This window comes from Lampris incognitus, chromosome 12 (assembly GCF_029633865.1).
Source record: "Lampris incognitus isolate fLamInc1 chromosome 12, fLamInc1.hap2, whole genome shotgun sequence".
NCBI lineage: Eukaryota > Metazoa > Chordata > Actinopteri > Lampriformes > Lampridae > Lampris > Lampris incognitus.
In genome coordinates, this window is record NC_079222.1 from 4,083,599 (window position 1) to 4,103,258 (window position 19,660).

At 50.1% G+C, this 19,660-nt stretch overlaps 1 protein-coding gene across 1 annotated transcript in view; it reads left to right on the forward strand.

The window, feature by feature from the left end:
• The window catches only part of musk (muscle, skeletal, receptor tyrosine kinase), an 84,179-nt gene that overhangs the window by 36,497 nt on the left and 28,022 nt on the right, over positions 1-19,660 (forward strand). Inside the window, exons 9-12 of the mRNA XM_056291174.1 lie at positions 5,742-6,005; positions 7,007-7,197; positions 10,319-10,342; positions 10,591-10,679. Of these exons, the coding sequence (XP_056147149.1) occupies positions 5,742-6,005; positions 7,007-7,197; positions 10,319-10,342; positions 10,591-10,679 (568 nt within the window). The remainder of the gene's footprint in view (positions 1-5,741; positions 6,006-7,006; positions 7,198-10,318; positions 10,343-10,590; positions 10,680-19,660) is intronic.

Consider the following 19,660-nt stretch of genomic DNA (forward strand, 5'->3'; position numbering starts at 1 on the left):
TAACATCACATCAGAATGAGCAGGAAGGAAACTACAGAAAAGCCTCTATTTTACTCTTATATTTCTCAGTAACTATACCACTCATCACACTTCAGTTACATATGTTTTACTCCTATAGTACTTGGTTGGTTCTGTGTAATGAACGGCCTATAATTTAAACGATTACTTGTATATTTTATCTAATTAACTTTCTTCATTTGATTTCATTTGATTTATTTTTTGTTGGTAAGTTAAGTGCGTTTTAGAGCTTGCTGCTGTGGCAACATGGTGCTGTTCTGTCAGTAAACCTGTCGCCATGCCAACAGAGCTGTTCTTTCTGTCAGTAAACCTGTCGCCATGCCAACAGCTGTTCTCTCTGTCGGTAAACCTGTCGCCATGCCAACAGAGCTGTTCTCTCTGTCGGTAAACCTGTCGCCATGCCAACAGAGCTGTTCTCTCTGTCGGTAAACCTGTTGCCATGCCAACAGAGCTGTTCTCTCTGTCGGCAAACCTGTCGCCATGCCAACAGAGCTGTTCTCTCTGTCAGTAAACCTGTTGCCATGCCAACAGAGCTGTTCGCTGTCGGTAAACCTGTCGCCATGCCAACAGAGCTGTTCTCTCTGTCGGTAAACCTGTCGCCATGCCAACAGAGCTGTTCTCTCTGTCGGTAAACCTGTCGCCATGCCAACAGAGCTGTTCTCTCTGTCGGTAAACCTGTCGCCATGCCAACAGAGCTGTTCGCTGTCGGTAAACCTGTCACCATGCCAACAGAGCTGTTCTCTGTCGGTAAACCTGTCGCCATGCCAACAGAGCTGTTCTCTCTGTCGGTAAACCTGTCGCCATGCCAACAGAGCTGTTCTCTCTGTCAGTAAACCTGTTGCCATGCCAACAGAGCTGTTCTCTCTGTCGGTAAACCTGTCACCATGCCAACAGAGCTATTCTCTCTGTCAGTAAACCTGTCGCCATGCCAACAGAGCTGTTCTGTCAGTCTATCAATAAGGTGTGAGTTATATATGAACTCCGCTGAGCCACAAGGAAATCTGGAGTATGTGGCTACCGAGAGAGAGAGAGAGAGAGAGAGAGAGAAGAAATGAGCGAGAGTGATAAAGAGAGAGAGAGAGAGAGAGAGAGACAGGCAGGTATTAGCGCGGGAAGGGGGGCTGCAGCCACCACTAGGGGGAGCTGCAGCCCCCCCCCAGTAGTGGCAGGTGGCTGTGTAACATCTTAGACCCAACAGTATGCCTAACTTTTCCTAACGTACAAATGCAGAAAAATAAAACAGCTTTATTGTCAACAGTGGGAACGTACATGTTTAATAACAAAGTGAGTAAATCTGCTACACATGCACCTTAGAAACAAAACAATGACGTCATACTGTAGTGACCGGGGGGAGGCGGTCGCTCTGACTGTTGGCGGTTCTGCACTGGGGGAGCGCAATGGCTGATGGGACTGTTAATGTCAGATTTAAAATTGTGTTTTAATGGTGTGGTGTTCATGTTGTGGTTATTATTGTATCGTTGTTTTGGGGGTTCGATTCAGACTAAGTAGGAGACCGTTTACTGACTGACTGACTGTAGGACAGTGACAGGGACTGATGTCGCCACTTGGGACATGTGGGGGGGAGGGGCAACATTCTTTTCCTAGGAGGAATTCGGAAAGTTCCCGCCCTCAGGTGCTAGGATTGGACAGATCTGCCTGTCAGTCAACTTTCCAGATTCATCCTAGGAAAAAACAAAATATTCGCTTACCGTACACACACAGTTAGGTTGGCACAGTTAGCTTGGTTGCAAACGTGGCTAATGACTAACAGATAGCTAGCAAACGTGGCTAGGGTTAGGGTTAGGGTTAGGATTAGGGTAAGGATTAGGGTTGTTGCACGTTTGCATTGGCCTTGACTGACAGGCAGATCTGGCCAATCCTAGCACCTGAGGGCGGGAACTTCCTGGATTCATCCTAGGAAAAAAATATTTGCGTTGGGAGGGGGAGGGGGGCTCGTTACATTGTTGTGAGTTCTGGTCCATTCTGGCCGGTGTGAATAAAAGAGCCCGTCCGGGGTCATGCGGTGTATGGGGCACGGACGTTGGGATTAAAAAGAGATCTTCAGGGCAACCGGGTGGCAGGGCGGTCTATTCCGTTGCCTACCGACGCGGAATCGGTGGTTCGAATCCCTGTGTTACCTCTGGCTTGGTCGGGCGTCCCTACAGACACAAGTGGCCGTGTCTGCGGGTGGGAAGCCGGATGTGGGTATGTTTCCTGGTGGCTGCACTAGCGTCTCCTCTGGTCAGTCGGGGCGCCTGTTCAGGGGGGAAGGGGGAACTGAGGGGAATAGCGTGATCCTCCCATGTGCTACGTCCCCCTGGTGAAACTCCTCACTGTCAGGTGAAAAGAAGAGGCTGGCGACTCCGCATGTATGGGAGGAGGCATGTGGTAGTCTGCAGCCCTCCCCGAGCTCTCTGCCTCTCGACTCGTTCTTCCACGCCAGCTCGCCACAATACTTTTGGTTTTAGTTGGCAGCGCCCTATTGAAAACATCTTCCTGCATGCCTGTCCACACCTGATAGTATCAACATTTTAAAAAATTGCTTCTATGTACCCTATGCATTGCCTTCGTGCACTGCCTGTTGACACCTTATGTCCTACCGGACTTGAACCTAGTTTTTTGGCACTTGTGTTGTGTCCTGACTAGATCCTTGTGCTGTGTTAACTCTCACATGTACGTCGCTGTGGATACAAGTATCTGCTAGATGAAATGGTAACATTTTAACACTCACAGACAGACAGACAGACAGACAGACAGGCAGACAGACAGACAGACAGGCAGGCAGACAGACAGGCAGGCAGACAGACAGGCAGGCAGGCAGACAGGCAGGCAGGCAGGCAGGCAGACAGACAGACAGACAGACAGGCAGACAGACCTACATTCAGGCAGACAGACAGAGACAGGCAGACAGACATACATTCAGGCAGACAGACAGAGACAGGCAGACAGACAGACAGACATACATTCAGGCAGACAGACATAGACAGACAGGCAGTCAGCGAGGCAGACAGACATTGAGACAGACAGACAGGCAGACAGACAGAGACAGGCAGCGAGACAGATGGAGACAGACAGACAGCAAGACAGGCAGGCAGACACAAACAGCGAGACAGGCGGACAGGCGGACAGCAAGACAGGCAGACAAACCGACAGAGCAAGAGATAGACAGGCAGACAGAGAGACAGACAGACAACGAGACAAACAGAGACAGACAGACAGGCAGGCAGTGAGATAGACAGACAGACAGGCGGACAGCGAGACAGACAGGTGGACAGCGAGACAGACAGACAGGCAGACAAACCGACAGAGCAAGCGATAGTCAGGCAGACAGACAAACAAAGAGACAGGCAGACAGACAGAGAGACAGACGGGCAGACAGACAGACAGGCACCATGAGTGATTGTGTGTGTGTGGAAAGCAGAGGCAGCCTCTGCACTGTGCTGCTGGCGGGGAGACAGAAGAGTGCAGCCGGCAGACAGCATCAGGTTTCATGGCGGGTCAGTGTGAACCTGCCGTGACATGGACATGTGGACGGCGTTAAGGCCGTCCTTCACTTCAGCTGAACGGTTTTCCTTTCAGAGCCCATGAATGGTCAGCCAGCTCCTGACCAGCTAGCTCCGGCCTTCACCTCGTGCTAGTGTCATTATAAAAATAAAATAAGATAAAACTTACCACTGGCATGTTCTGATTCCTAACACATGTGGGGGGAGGGGCGGGGGAGTAGATATAGTTTTATGGCTGTATTTCAGATCTAGACGTCATTTAAGCAGTCTGATGTTGTCCATTTCACATCAGAGTTTTGAAGAAAAAAAAGACTGATAACGGACCGTGACATAAAACACACAGGTCGGAGGCGGAGGTGTGTATTAATAGATATCCACAAGCAGGGATATGCTGTATATCCAAAAGTAGCACCAACTGCTGCATGTTACAGGGACGGAGCTGGACAGAGACGGGATGGGAAACAGACAGGTAGAACCAGACTGGTAGAACCACACAGGTAGAGACAAACAGACAGGTAGAACCAAACAGGTAGAACCACACAGGTAGAGACAAACAGACAGGTAGAGACAAACAGACAGGTAGAACCAGACTGGTAGAACCACACAGGTAGAGACAAACAGACAGGTAGAGACAAACAGACAGGTAGAACCACACAGGTAGAACCCAACAGGTAGAGACAAACAGACAGGTAGAACCAGACAGGTGGAACCACACAGGTAGAGACAGACAGACAGGTAGAGACAGACAGGTAGAACCACACAGGTAGAGACAAACAGACAGGTAGAACCAAACAGGTAGAACCACACAGGTAGAGACAAACAGACAGGTAGAGACAGACAGGTAGAACCAAACAGGTAGAACCAGACAGGTAGAACCCAACAGGTAGAGACAAACAGACAGGTAGAACCCACCAGGTAGAACCAGACAGGTAGAGACAAACAGAAAGGTAGAACCAGACAGGTGGAACCACACAGGTAGAGACAAACAGACAGGTAGAGACAGACAGGTAGAACCCAACAGGTAGAGACAAACAGACAGGTAGAACCAAACAGGTAGAACCACACAGGTAGAGACAAACAGACAGGTAGAGACAAACAGACAGGTAGAGACAGACAGGTAGAACCAGACAGGTAGAACCCAACAGGTAGAGACAAACAGACAGGTAGAACCCACCAGGTAGAACCAGACAGGTAGAGACAAACAGAAAGGTAGAACCAGACAGGTGGAACCACACAGGTAGAGACAGACAGGTAGAACCCAACAGGTAGAGACAAACAGACAGGTAGAACCAAACAGGTAGAACCAGACTGGTAGAACCACACAGGTAGAGACAAACAGACAGGTAGAACCAAACAGGTAGAACCAGACAGGTAGAGACAAACAGAAAGGTAGAACTACACAGGTAGAACCAGACAGGTAGAGACAAACAGAAAGGTAGAACCAGACAGGTAGAACCACACAGGTAGAGACAGACAGGTAGAACCAAACAGCTAGAACCACACAGGTAGAGACAAACAGACAGGTAGAAACAAACAGGTTGAAACAGACAGGTAGAACCACACAGGTAGGACCAGACAGGTAGAGACAGACAGGTTGAAACAGACAGGTAGAACCACACAGGTAGGACCAGACAGGTAGAACCACACAGGTAGAACCAGACAGACAGGTAGAACCAGACAGGTAGAACCAGACAGACAGGTAGAACCAGAAAGGTAGAAACAGACAGCCAGGTAGAAACAGACAGACATGTAGAACCAGACAGGTAGGACCAGACAGGTAGAGACAGACAGGTAGAACCACACAGGTAGAACCAGACAGACAGGTAGAACCAGACAGGTAGAAACAGACAGGTAGAAACAGACAGCCAGGTAGAAACAGACAGACATGTAGAACCACACAGGTAGGACCAGACAGGTAGAGACAGACAGGTAGAACCACACAGGTAGAACCAGACAGACAGGTAGAGCCAGACAGGTAGAACCAGACAGACAGGTAGAACCAGACAGGTAGAACCAGACAGACCGGTACAGAGACGGGTTCAGCAGATACATAGATGTCACTCCTGAGCAGTTCGTTAAGTATGTTTCAAATGTTTCAAATATTATGATGTGTGTGTGCGTGTGTTCGTGTTTGTGTGTGTGTGTGTGTGTGTGTGTGTGTGTGTGTGTGTGTGTGTGTGTGTGTGTGTGTGTGTGTGTGTGTCCATTCACGTCCCACAGACTCTACAAGGGCAGTGCGGGTTACTGCAGTGCGTATCGTGGTGACATGTGCCGCGGCGTCCTGCGAGATGACTCGCTGGTCTTCTTTAACTCCTCCCACTCCGACCCCGAGGACACGCAGGAGTTCCTGGTCCAGAGCTGGTGGACCGAGCTGGACGGACTGAGCGTGCTCTGTAGCCCTGCGGCCCGCTCTCTGCTCTGTCACCTCTCCTTTCCGGACTGCAACCCGTCGGGACTGGGACCAGCGCCCAAACCCGTCTGCAGGTAGGGTCCATGTTGCAGACCCGGATATTAACACGGTGGAGTAACACAGGACACGGTGAGAAGAGGAAGAGGAAGTAGAGGAAGCATTGACTTGGCCCTTTTCAAAACAAGTGCTTCATGACTGATCGGTAAACACAGCAGTGAAAGACAACAAGGTAGAAAGAACGGTGAAAGCGGGCCCGAGGCCGGGCCGTGTGTGGGCCCGAGGCCGGGCCGTGTGTGGGCCGTGTGTGGGCCGTGTTGGAGGTGTTGGACCGGTTAGTTGGAGAGGGAGTGAATCGTAATAATATGAATTCTTGGATATTAAATGTCCATCTGCCATGTGCTCAAAGCTCAGGGTTTTCGGTTTTTATTTTTCAAAGCCATCCAGCATGCCGCATTTCGCCACCAGAGGGCACTGTTACATAACCTCACACGAACAGGAACAACTTTTGGATCGTGGAAACACAAAATCCGGGTGAAAATCCGTTTAAACCGAAAACGCCGAGCCTTGAATGTTCTGTACTGGGGTGCGTCCGAGTAGCGTGGTGGGGATCGCTGGTCCGAATCCCCGTGTTGCCTCTGGTTTGGTCGGGCGTCCCTATGGACACAATTGGCCCTGTCTGCGGGCGGGGAGCCGGGTGTGGGTATGTGTCCCAGTCGCTGCACTAGCGCCCCCTCTGGCCCAGAACTCGCTGGAGGGACTACATGTCCAATCTGACCTGGGAACGTCTTTGGCTCCCCCAGAGGAGCTGGAGGGCGTTGCTGAGGAGAGGGACGTCTGGAGTGTCCTACTTAGCTTGCTGCCACCGCGACCCGACCCCGGAGAAGCGGCTGAAGATGGATGGATGAATATTTTATCATAAACATTTAGCATGGCAGAAAAATGGTTGAGACACACTGGAATGATGTATAAAACTACAAGTTTGTGTGAATTTGAATGTGTGTGGCCAAGCGGTGTAGTGAATTCATCATCATCCGGGTTTCCTCTCGGGTAACACTTCCTGTCGTTTTCCCCGCAGGGAGCATTGTCTGGCGGTGAAGGAACTGTACTGCCATAAGGAGTGGCTCATCCTGGACGGCAGCTCGTCAGCCCCGTCCAGTTACCGCGCCGGGGCCAGGTCTCAAACCCACAACCTGCTGCTGCCGAACTGCCAGGCCTTACCCAGCCTCCACACGGACCCGCATGCGTGTACACACGTCCCTTTCGTAGGTGAGCTGGGTTCGACCTCAGATGCACATGGACGCACACCTCTGCTCTGAGTTGGCTGTTGTATTTAAAGGGCAAAAGGGAAACAACAGATGCTGTGAGGCTCTGGAGGAGTGCTTTGCAGGTTGTGTGTATGTGCAGGTTGTGCGTATGTGCAGGTTGTGCGTATGTGCAGGTTGTGCGTATGTGCAGGTTGTGCGTATGTGCAGGTTGTGCGTATGTATAGGTTGTGCGTATGTGCAGGTTGTGCGTATGTGCAGGTTGTGTGTATGTGCAGGTTGTGTGTATGTGCAGGTTGTGTGCATGTGCAGGTTGTGCGTATGTGCAGGTTGTGCGTATGTGCAGGTTGTGCGTATGTATAGGTTGTGCGTATGTGCAGGTTGTGCGTATGTGCAGGTTGTGCGTATGTGCAGGTTGTGTGTATGTATAGGTTGTGCGTATGTGCAGGTTGTGTGTATGTGCTGGTTGTGCATATGTGCAGGTTGTGCGTATGTGCAGGTTGTGCGTATATGCAGGTTGTGTGTATGTGCAGGTTGTGCGTATGTGCAGGTTGTGCGTATGTGCAGGTTGTGCGTATATGCAGGTTGTGTGTATGTGCAGGTTGTGTGTATGTGCAGGTTGTGTGTATGTGCAGGTTGTGCGTATGTGCAGGTTGTGTGTATGTGCAGGTTGTGCATATGTGCAGGTTGTGCGTATGTGCAGGTTGTGCGTATATGCAGGTTGTGTGTATGTGCAGGTTGTGTGTATGTGCAGGTTGTGCGTATGTGCAGGTTGTGTGTATGTGCAGGTTGTGTGTATGTGCAGGTTGTGTGTATGTGCAGGTTGTGCGTATGTGCAGGTTGTGCGTATGTGCAGGTTGTGCGTATATGCAGGTTGTGTGTATGTATAGGTTGTGCGTATGTGCAGGTTGTGCGTATGTGCAGGTTGTGCGTATATGCAGGTTGTGTGTATGTGCAGGTTGTGCGTATGTGCAGGTTGTGTGTATGTGCAGGTTGTGCGTATGTGCAGGTTGTGTGTATGTGCAGGTTGTGCGTATGTGCAGGTTGTGCGTATGTGCAGGTTGTGTGTAGGGGCAGGTTGTGTGTATGTGCAGGTTGTGTGTAGGGGCAGGTTGTGCTTATGTGCAGGTTGTGTGTATGTGCAGGTTGTGTGTATGTGCAGGTTGTGCGTATGTGCAGGTTGTGCGTATGTGCAGGTTGTGCGTATGTGGTCTGTAAGAACTGGCTATTTTTTATTTATCAAACTGACAACTTTGGGGCACCAGATTTAAAAAGCATGCATTGACTTTGCAAGTTAAAAAAGGAGCACATGGGCGTCCGGGCAGCGTGGCGGTCTATTCCGTTGCCTACCAACATGGGGATCGTTAGTTCGAATCCCCGTGTTACCTCCGGCTTCGTCTGGCGTCCTTGCAGACACAATTGGCCGTGTCTGCGGGTGGGAAGCCGGATGTGGGTATGGTCACTGCACTAGCGCCTCCTCTGGTCGGTCGGGGCGCCTGTTCAGGGAGGGAGGGGGAACTGGGGGGAATAGCCTGATCCTCCCACGCGCTACGTCCCCCTGGTGAAACTCCTCACTGTCAGGTGAAAAGAAGCGGCTGGCTACTCCACATGTATGGGAGGAGGCATGTGGTAGTCTGCAGCCCTCCCCGGATCAGCAGAGGGGGTGGAGCAGAGACCGAGACGGCTCGGAGGAAGAGTGGGGTAACTGGCCAAGTACAATTGGGGAGAAAAAGGGGGGAAAACCACCTGAAAAAAAAGGTGGCATATTTACTCGTAGTTAGAAAGAAAAGGTTATCCAGCTAGCTTAGCTAGCTACAGACTGAGACTGAGCATTTTACTGGTCACTGGATACTGGTGAGGTCACTGGGCACCGATGAGGTCACTGGGCACTGGTGAGGTCACTGGGTACCGGTGATGTCACCGGGCACTGGTGAGGTCACTGGGCACTGGTGAAGTCACTGGGTACCGGTGAAGTCACTGGGTACCGGTGAAGTCACTGGGTACCGGTGAGGTCACTGGGCACTGGTGAGGTCACTGGGTACTGGTGAGGTCACTGGATACTGGTGAGGTCACTGGGCACCGATGAGGTCACTGGGCACTGGTGAGGTCACTGGGTACCGGTGATGTCACCGGGCACTGGTGAGGCCACTGGGTACTGGTGAGGTCACTGGATACTGGTGAGGTCACTGGGTACCGGTGATGTCACTGGGCACTGGTGAGGTCACTGGGTACTGGTGAGGTCACTGGATACTGGTGAGGTCACTGGGTACTGGTGAGGTCATTGGGTACCGGTGAGGTCACTGGGCACTGGTGAGGTCACTGGGTACCGGTGAGGTCACTGGATACTGGTGAGGTCACTGGATACTGGTGAGGTCACTGGGTACTGGTGATGCCACTGGGTACTGGTGATGTCACTGGGTACTGGTGATGTCACTGGGTACTGGTGAGGTCACTGGGCACTGGTGATGTCACTGGGTACCAGTGATGTCACTGGGTACCGGTGATGTCACTGGGTACTGGTGAGGTCACTGGGTACTGGTGATGTCACTGGGCACTGGTGATGTCACTGGGTACTGGTGAGGCCACTGGGTACCGGTGATGTCACTGGGTACCGGTGATGTCACTGGGTACTGGTGAGGCCACTGGGTACTGGTGATGTCACTGGGTACTGGTGATGTCACTGGGTACTGGTGAGGTCACTGGGTACCGGTGATGTCACTGGGTACTGGTGAGGCCACTGGGTACTGGTGATGTCACTGGGTACTGGTGAGGTCACTGGGCACTGGTGATGTCACTGGGCACTGGTGAGGCCACTAGGAGGGTCTGACTAGCCCCAGCCAAGAGCCACAGCTGCTAGAGGTGTGTGTGTGTGTGTGTGTGTGTGTGTGTGTGTGTGTGTGTGTGTGTGTGTGTGTGTGTGTGTGTGTGTGTTGTGTGTGTGTGTGTGTGTGTGTGTGTGTGTGTGTGTGTGTGTGTGTGTGTGTGTGTGTGTGTGTGAGCGAGAGGGACAGACAGACACACAGACAGTCAGACATCACTTCTAGATAATGTTGTGTGTCCCTGTTGCATGCACGTGTGTGTACATATTAATGAGTTGTGTTATCTACGCTCGTTTTATCTTCCAGACATCCAGAAAGATCAAGTCACAAGTAAGTGCAGCATGTGTGTGAAACAACTTTGGAATTTATTCTACAAAGTATCAACAAATAATTACACACTTCAACAGGACACCAATACACAACATTACAGTTTACCTCTAAAGGGAAAACAAATCTCACATACAACATGTTTTGGTCTGTGTGTGTGTGTGTGTGTGTGTGTGTGTGTGTGTGTGTGTGTGTGTGTATGTGTGTGTGTGTGTGTGTGTGTGTGTGTGTGTGTGTGTGTGTGTTCATAGGAACATGTTATAATGACAGAGGCCGTTTCTACCAAGGTGACATAAATGTGACCAGCTCTGGGATACCCTGCCAGCCATGGAGCCAACAGGTATTGGTTGTGTGTGTGTGTGTGTGTGTGTGTGTGTGTGTACTCCTTTTTTTTTGGGGGGGTGTTCCCCCCCCCTTTCTCCCCTATTGTACTTGGCCAATTACCCCACTCTTCCGAGCCGTCCCGGTCGCTGCTCCACCTCCTCTGCTGATCCGAGGAGGGCTGCAGACTACCGCATGTCTCCTCCCATACATGTGGAGTCTCCAGCCACTTCTTTTCACCTGACAGTGAGGAGTTTCACCAGGGGGACGTAGCACGTGGGAGGATCACGCTATTCCCCCCAGCCCCCCCCCCCGAACAGGTGCCCCCTACCGACCAGAGGAGGCGCTAGTGCAGCGATCAGGACGCAGGGACGCCTGACCAAGCCGGAGGTTGTCATTTCAATTTTGATTGAATTTTTCAAAAGGAAGGGTAACAGGAAGTCTGGTGCTGCACTGTTTCAGCAACCCCCCCCCCCCCCTTCAGGGTCCTGGCTTCATTAGACGTGGCATGAAAAAACAAGTAAATAAAATAAGTAAAAACAAGTACACATATCATCATCATCATCATCATCATCATCATCAGGTCCAGTATCCTGGGGTGTTCATCTTTCGATAGCTTGTTTAGTAGGACGAATCTTACTGAAACACGTCCATGTGTCGCCACCACCGTGGGCGTGAGCAGGATCAGATTCGACTGAGTTGGTGACCCTGACCGTTGACCACAAGAAGGTTCTTCCGCTCAGCGTCTTTTGAGTTTGGTCATTGATTGGCTCTTCCGCTGAAATATCACATCCACTACGCTGCATCCCCGTAGCTTTGTTATTTCACCCGTAACCGGGGTAACCTCGACTCATCATCAGGACGTGTCCACATGCCAGTGGGCCATGATAATGAGTCTACGGGGGGGTTACTCCTCCGGGGGGTTCTGTGTGGGGTTGCCCCACCATTAGCCTTTGGCTAAAAAGCCTTATCCCGCAAGGTAGCAGTGTACCGGTTACTGTATAGAGCGCCGGTGATTCGCCCATAGTCAGAGCCCCGTCAGTGAAAACAGTCTGAACCTCCACAAGGTGGGGTTGACTTGTCTGGGGGAGCTTTATATGGCGCTAGGCGGCTTGTGTGTTTTTGACACACGACACAACAGACCACACCGGACCAGTCCACACCAGACCAAGTACACATATGGAAGCAAGAAACAGTCTGTAATGAGAAGCTAAACACCAAATATATCCAAAGGTGCTCCTCTGTTATGATGGTGGGTTTGGTCACAGCTTCCAGAATTATCTTGAGACACTGGAAAACAGATAAATCTCCAGATTTGACAGATTGTGTTCATGCAATGATTGAGACTGCATCCTACGAGTCTATGCTGAACAGGTTAAAAGGCAACATGGGGGATGGGACTACCCCTTGGGATCTTTTTTGGACTCATATAAAGCCTGATGGAGGTCTTGCTTAGACCTCAAGAATAACCAAGAACCCTCGGTGACTGTGGCACGCTCCCTTTGCTTCTCCAGTGTTATTGTTAAATACAGGGCACTTTGTAATCTGGACACACATGGAAGTCTTTGCCCTCTTCAACCACCACGGGGGTCATGCAATGGAATTGGAATGTAAAATTAGGAGGTCAAGTCAGTTTTATTTGTATAGCCCAATATCACAAATAACAAATTTGCCTCAAGGGGCTTTACAGCAAGCCAACATCCTGTCCTTTAGACCCTCACATCTAATAAGGAACAACTCCCTAAAAAAACCCACAAAAAAACCCATTAACGGGGAGAAACAATAGGAAGAAACCTCAGGGAGAGCACCAGAGGAGGGATCTTTTTCTCGAGAAAGCCAACGTGCAATGATGTTGTGTTTACACAATTTACACAATACAGCATTGAAGGAGGATAACACAATTATAACGGAATTATAAAACATATTGAAAATATGATGAGGAGGATGCAAAGCACTGTCCAAACGCCACCAGAAGAGCCCAGGACCTGAGCCACGTGATCAGCATCTCCTCTCCTCTCCTCTCCTCTTCAGCCACTTCTCCGGGGTCGTGTCACGGTGGCAGCAAGCTAAGTAGGGCACTCCAAATGTCCCTCTCCCCAGCAACGCCCTCCAGCTCCTCCTGGGGGATCCCAAGGTGTTACCAGGCCAGATTGGACATGTAGTCCCTCCAGCGAGTTCTGGGTCTACCCCGGGGTCTCCTCTGGACATGCCTGTAAAACCTCCAAAGGAAAGGCCCCAGGAGGCATCCTAAGCAGATGCCTGAACCACCTGAACTGGCTCCTTTCGACACGAAGGAGCAGTGGTTCTACTCCGAGCTCCCTGCGGATGTCCGAGCTCTCCTCACACGATCTCTAAGGCTGAGTGAGTCCAGACACCCTACAGAAGAAACTCGTTTCAGCCGCTTGTATCCGTGATCTCACCCTTTCAGTTGCTACCCAAAGCTCATGACCATAGGTGAGGGTTGGAACGAAGACTGACTGGTAAATTGAGAGCTTTGCCTTCTGGCTCAGCTCCCTCTTCACCACAGCGGTCCGGTACAATGTCCGCATTACTGCTGATGCTGCACCAATCCGCCTGTCAATCTCCCGCTCCATGCTACCCTCACTCGTGAACAAGACCTCGAGATACTTGAACTCCTTCACTTGAGGCAACAACTCATCCCCAACCCGGAGGGAGCAATCCACCATTTTCCGGTAGAGAACCATGGCCTCAGACTTGGAGGTGCTGACTCTCATCCCGGCCATTTCACACTCAGCTGCAAACCTCCCCAGTGCGCTGGAGGTCACATTCTGATGAAGCCAACAAAACCACATCATCTGCGAAGAGCAGAGATGCAATTCTGAGGTTCCCAAAACGGACACACTCCTCACCTTGGCTGCACCTTGAGATCTTGTCCATGAATATCACGAACAGGATCGGCGACAAGGGACAACCTTGGCGGAGTCCGACACCCACTGAACGCATGTTTGACTTTGTGCCGAGAATGTGGACACAGCTCTCACTTTGGTTATATAAGAACCAGATGACTTGTAGCAACTGCCCCGGTACCCCATCCTCCCGCAGTACCCCCCACAGAGTGCCCCAGGGTACACGATTGTAAGCCTTCTCCAAGTCCACAAAACACATGTAGACTGGCTGGTCAAACTCCCATGGCCCCCTCAGCACTTCCGTAAGGGTAAGGAGTTGGTCTGTTGTTCCACGGCCAGGACAGAATCCGCATGGTTCCTCCTGGATCCGAGGCTTGACAATCGGTCGGAGCCACCTTTCCAGCACCCTAGAGTAGACTTTCCCAGGGAGACTGAGCTGTGTGATGTCCCGATAATTGGAGCACACCCTCCAGTCCCCTTTTTTGAATATCGGAACCACCACCCCAGTCTGCCCTCCACAGGTACTGTCTCCGACCTCCATGCGACACTGAAGAGGCGCGTCAGCCAAGACAGCCCAACAATGTCCCGAGCCTTCAGCATCTCAGGGCGAATCTCATCCACACCTGGCGCCTTGCCACCGACGAGCTTCTTAACTACCTCAAAGACCTCTGCCAGGGATATGGGTAGGGCTTCCCCCGAGTCTTCAGACTCTACCTCCTCCACTGAGGATGTGTTAGCCGGGTTCAGGAGCTCCTCAAAGTGTTCTTTCCACTGCCCGACAACATCGCCAGTCCGGGTCAGCAGTTCCCCTCCCCGGCTGAACACAGCCTAAGTCAAGCCCTGCTTCCCCTTCCTGAGCCGCGGGATGGTTTGCCAGAACTTCCTTGAGGCCAACCGAAAGCAACCAGCATCACCGTGTAAAAAAATAAAATAAAAAATCAATTGGTCACACGTCTGAGTGAGAGAAGGATGTAACATTGCAACAGGATAACAAAATTATATGGATTTATAAGGTTTATAAAAAGAAAATGTGATGAGGGGGATGGCAAGCAGTGTCCAGGTAGTGAGCACCATCACCATGGAGACCTGGGAGGAGGACAGACTACACATGCACACAAGGGAGACTCACATCACACCATTCAAACAGAAGAGAAAGGAGAGGACATCATTCAGAGAGAGAGGAAAGACATGTGAGGGAAGAGAACAGTTTGCAATCCATCCATTCCAGCCATTATCCAAACCGCTTATCCTGCTGTCAGGGTCACGGGGATGCTAAAGCCTATCCCAGCAGTCATAGGGCGACAGGCGGGGAGACACCCTGGGCAGGCTGCCAGCCCATCACAGAGGCCGTGATCAGTCACATAGTCAATAATCATTCATCCATTCGTTCATCTTCAGCCACTTCTCCGGGGTCGGGTCGTGGTGGCAGCAAGCTAAGTAGGGCACTCCAGACGTCCCTCTCCCCAGCAACGCCCTCCAGCTCCTCCTGGAGAGATCCCAAGGCGTTCCCATGCCAGATTGGACATGTAGTCCCTCCAGCGGGTTCTGGGTCTACCCCAGGGTCTCCTCCCAGTTGGCCGTGCCCTTTAAACCTCAAAGGAGGGTGCCCAGGAGGCATCCTAATCAGATGCCCAAACCACCTCATATGGCTCCTTTCGACGTGAAGGAGCAGCGGCTCTACTCCGAGCTCCCTCCGGATGTCCGAGCTCCTCACCCTATCTCTAAGGCTGAGCCCAGACACCCTACAGAGGAAACTCATTTCAGCCCCTTGTATCCATGACCTCACCCTTTCGGTCACTACCCAAAGCTCATGACCATAGGTGAGGGTTGGAACAAAGACTGGCTGGTAAATTGAGAGCTTTGCCTCCCGGCTCAGCTCCCTCTTCACCACAACGGTCCGGTACAATGTCCACATTACTGCTGATGCTGCACCAATCCACCTGTCAATCTCCCGCTCCATCCTACCCTCACTCGTGAACAAGACCCCGAGATACTTGAACTCCTTCACTTGAGGCAACAACTCATCCCCAACCCAGAGGGAGCGATCCAGCATTTTCCGGTAGAGAGCCATGTTCTCAGACTTGGAGGTGCTGACTCTCATCCCGGCCATTTCACACTCAGCTGCAAACCGCCCCAATAGTCAGTAGTCAGTAATCTATACGCTATAATCTCGTCGGCAGAACAGTGAAAGGAAAAAAGAGAAATAATATGCATTAAAAGTAGGGAAACGTGGACCCGCTAGGTGCTAAAGTCGCGATTCAGGTCCCGGATCAACATTTTCCTTCTTCCCTCCGTACAGTTTTCATGTTTTCTCATCCCAGATCACAAAGTGGAGCTGTGTGATGGGGTGTCAGGGCCAGTGGACTAGTCTTACCAAGAGCATGTAGGTCCAAATACAGTTCAGCCAAATACTCTCCCCCCATTTCATGCACATATGAACTGGAAACACACACACACACATGCACAGACACACACATGCACACACACACACACACACACACATACTGCGTAGGACCTGCTAGAGTTCAACTCAACACCCTCTCACTGAGCAGGGTCATAAAAACATAAAGGGGCTTTTGGACCACAGGGAGTGTGTGTGTGTGTGTGTGTGTGTGTGTGTGTGTGTGTGTGTGTGTGTGTGTGTGTGTGTGTGTGTGTGTGTGTGTGTGCGCGTAATGTCAGCGGAGAGGGAGGACCTCATCGTGTCACATCCTGCCTCTGGAAGCAATTAGTCTTCACACGCATACGCTACACTCTACACTGACTCAATCGCTAACACACACACACACACACACACACACACACACACAGACACACACACACATGTGGTGTGCCTCTCACGTCAGACTCCCTCTGTCTCAGTAACACAAACGAGTGCAGAGAGAACACATTTGTTCTTGTTGTTCACCCATTTTGGCACGTTTTTCTCTCAGTGTCTTGTTTTCCCTCTAAAACATGTTGGACTCACATCTTCTGTTTACAAATATTAGCATAGCTGCACACGCACACCCACACACACACACACACACGCACACACACACACACACAAACGCACGCACACAGAAATATGATAAAAAGTAATCATAACAAAACAGCTGTTAACACAATCTGTTTTGTGCACATATAAACACTTGCTAATGCACACTACCATTACACACACACACACATAAACACACACTCACACACACACACACGCACACACACGCACACACAGAAATATGATAAAAAGTAATCATAACAAAACAGCTGTTAACACAGTCTCTGTTTTGTGCTCATATAAACACTTGCTAATGCACACTGCCATTACACACACACACACACACACACACACACACAGACACACACACCCCCATAACAACACACACGACTCTGTCCTATTCACCCTTTGCACGTGACGTCACGTCCCACTCGCGGGGAATATGAACGCCATGACGGACGGCAGAAGACTTGGACGTCAAATTTAAGACAAGCAGCCACGTTAGCGATAGTTCCACATGTCGTTGTTTGAAGCTCGTTTTTATTTTGTTTTTACGGCGCGATGGTGACTTCCTGTTGTGCCGTGCCGCGTGCCAACAGGCAAGGCTGTAAACCCAGTCCAGCCTTTTACAGGGCACCTTTTGATGCCGACAGAAGGCGGCGCTGGATAGCTGCTATCAGTCGTGTTAACATTGGACTTTGGAAGTTTGAGGTTTTTGATCATATCCAAATATTATATATATATATAATTATATATATATAATTTTATATATTTTGACCAAAAATTATGCATTCTTAATTTAATTAACACATTGCATATGAAGAGGGAAGTATTTTTGCTCATAAGAACAATAAAAGTCAGATTTATGTGATATTTTTTAAGCGTTACCTTACATGAATGTGAGAAATGGTCAGAGTGGACATGAGAAAATGACTGTAATTTAACAAAAACAGCTAAAAATATACAAATTGCATATTTGTTATTTAATTGTATTTCGCTTCATGCTAACCGGTACCCTTGAATCAGTGGCTTCAGACGCTGAAAACATTACTGACAGTTTTATTATGCCTCCTTGTCCCCTTTGAATGTTGTGGACTCAAACTTAACACGTTCTATGGAATGACCCAAATGCTAGCTAGCTGGCAAGATCAGACCGGTCGCCTCCTCTTTACGTGTCTATGGACACGCTTCTGCAAGTCACTTATACGTGTTCATTGACACGTATCTCACAGATGCCGCTAGGGGCGCCCTGTAGCCTACTAGGTGTGTCATGACCATGGTCATGACGCAATAGAATGTCAAAAATATTGAGCAAAGATGGCGGAGCGAATGTTCCTGACTGCTGTCTTTGCCAGCTTCTCCCAGAAAGTACAGCTGTTTAACCTCTTCAGTGACGTCTCTCGCCGCTTTAGAGTGACATACACACTCCCAATGTCCCTTTTTATGACACTTGTTGCACTTCCTGTTCATTGCAGGACACTTCCGCTCATCGGTGTGCTGCGTCTTGCCGCACCTCCCGCATTCATCTACTGTGTTGGTTGCAGGACTGCTGCCACCATGACGCTGTCCGCCCTTTTTCTTGTGCCCCCACTGGCCAGATGACGGGATTGCGGCCCCAGTGGCAACTAATACGTGTCCATATACACGTATTTCGGTCTCGCAAAAACGTGTCCTCTGACACGTACGTATTGTGATGTAGTGTAGGGCCAGACTGTGTAACCTACTTTGAAATGGCGAGGAAAGTATGAGCTGCTTTGTGTTACAGTCGATTTGAGTTTTGATGGCATCCCAGGGGAAACAGGTTAAAAACATACACAGCTGGCTAGCTAGCTGTGTCTTACCTTTGCCATTATGAGGTACATCCCCCTGCTGTGAGCGTAGCACCGCGAGTCTGTAACCCAACCAGCTACAAAGAAGTGGTAAGCATCCAGACTTTTGTATGCTTTTAGGTCAGCACCTGTGTGTGTGTGGGAACACTCCGTTGGTAACATAGTGGTACTGATCGTGTGGACTGAACTCAGGCAGACTGGACGGTTTTGCTAGATCCGTGAACACATGGGTAGGAAGAAGGTACGGGTCGCTAGCTAACCCTGCTATCGCTAGCTAACCCTGCTATCGCTAGCTTCTCCAAATATCGCTCTTTGTGCCGTCCTACAAGGTGACTCACTTCACAGGACAACTCCACAACATTACTCTTGACTATTGGCAGCCATCACTTACATTGAAACTATAATAGCTACTCATCCGTCGCAATGTTTTGTTTGTTTTTGTTGTTTGCTTTTGAATTTCCCGGTCTACCACTTCCTGCCGTCCGTCATGGCGCAGTCTCCCTCGTCACGTGATAATTGTGACGCGTCTTCAAAGGGTGAATATGGACACAGACGTACTTCTGACCATAACAAGAGGACTGACAGCCAAAACTGGTCTCTGTTTGTTTTAGCAAGTATCAAATCTACTACTACTACTACTGCTACTGCTACTACTACTACTACTACTACTACTACTACTGCTACTGCTACTACTACTACTACTGCCCTACTGCTACTACTACAGCTACTAGTATTACTACTACTACACTACTGCTACTACTATTACTACTACTACTGCACTCCTGCTACTACTACTACTACTACTGCGACTACTACTACTGCCCTACTGCTACTACTACAGCTACTAGTACTACTACTACACTACTGCTACTACTGCCACTACTACTACTACTACTACTGCCCTACGTCTACTACTGCAGTTACTAGTACTTCTACTACACTACTGCTACTACTACAGCTACTAGTACTACTACTACACTACTGCTACTACCATTACTACTACTACTGCACTACTGCTACTACTACTACTACTACTACTTCTTTCAGCTGCTCCCGTTAGGGGGCGCCACAGCGGATCATCCGTCTCCATCTCTTCCTGTCCTCTGCATCTTCCTCTGTCACACCAGCCACCTGCATGTCCTCCCTCACCACATCCATAAACCTCCTCTTGGGCCTTCCTCTTCTCCTCTCCCCTGGCAGCTCCATATTCAGCATCCTTCTCCCAGTATACCCAGCATCTCTCCTCCACACATGTCCAAACCATCTCCATCTTGCCTCTCTTGCTTTGTCTCCAAACCGTCCAACCTGAGCTGTCCCTCTAATATAC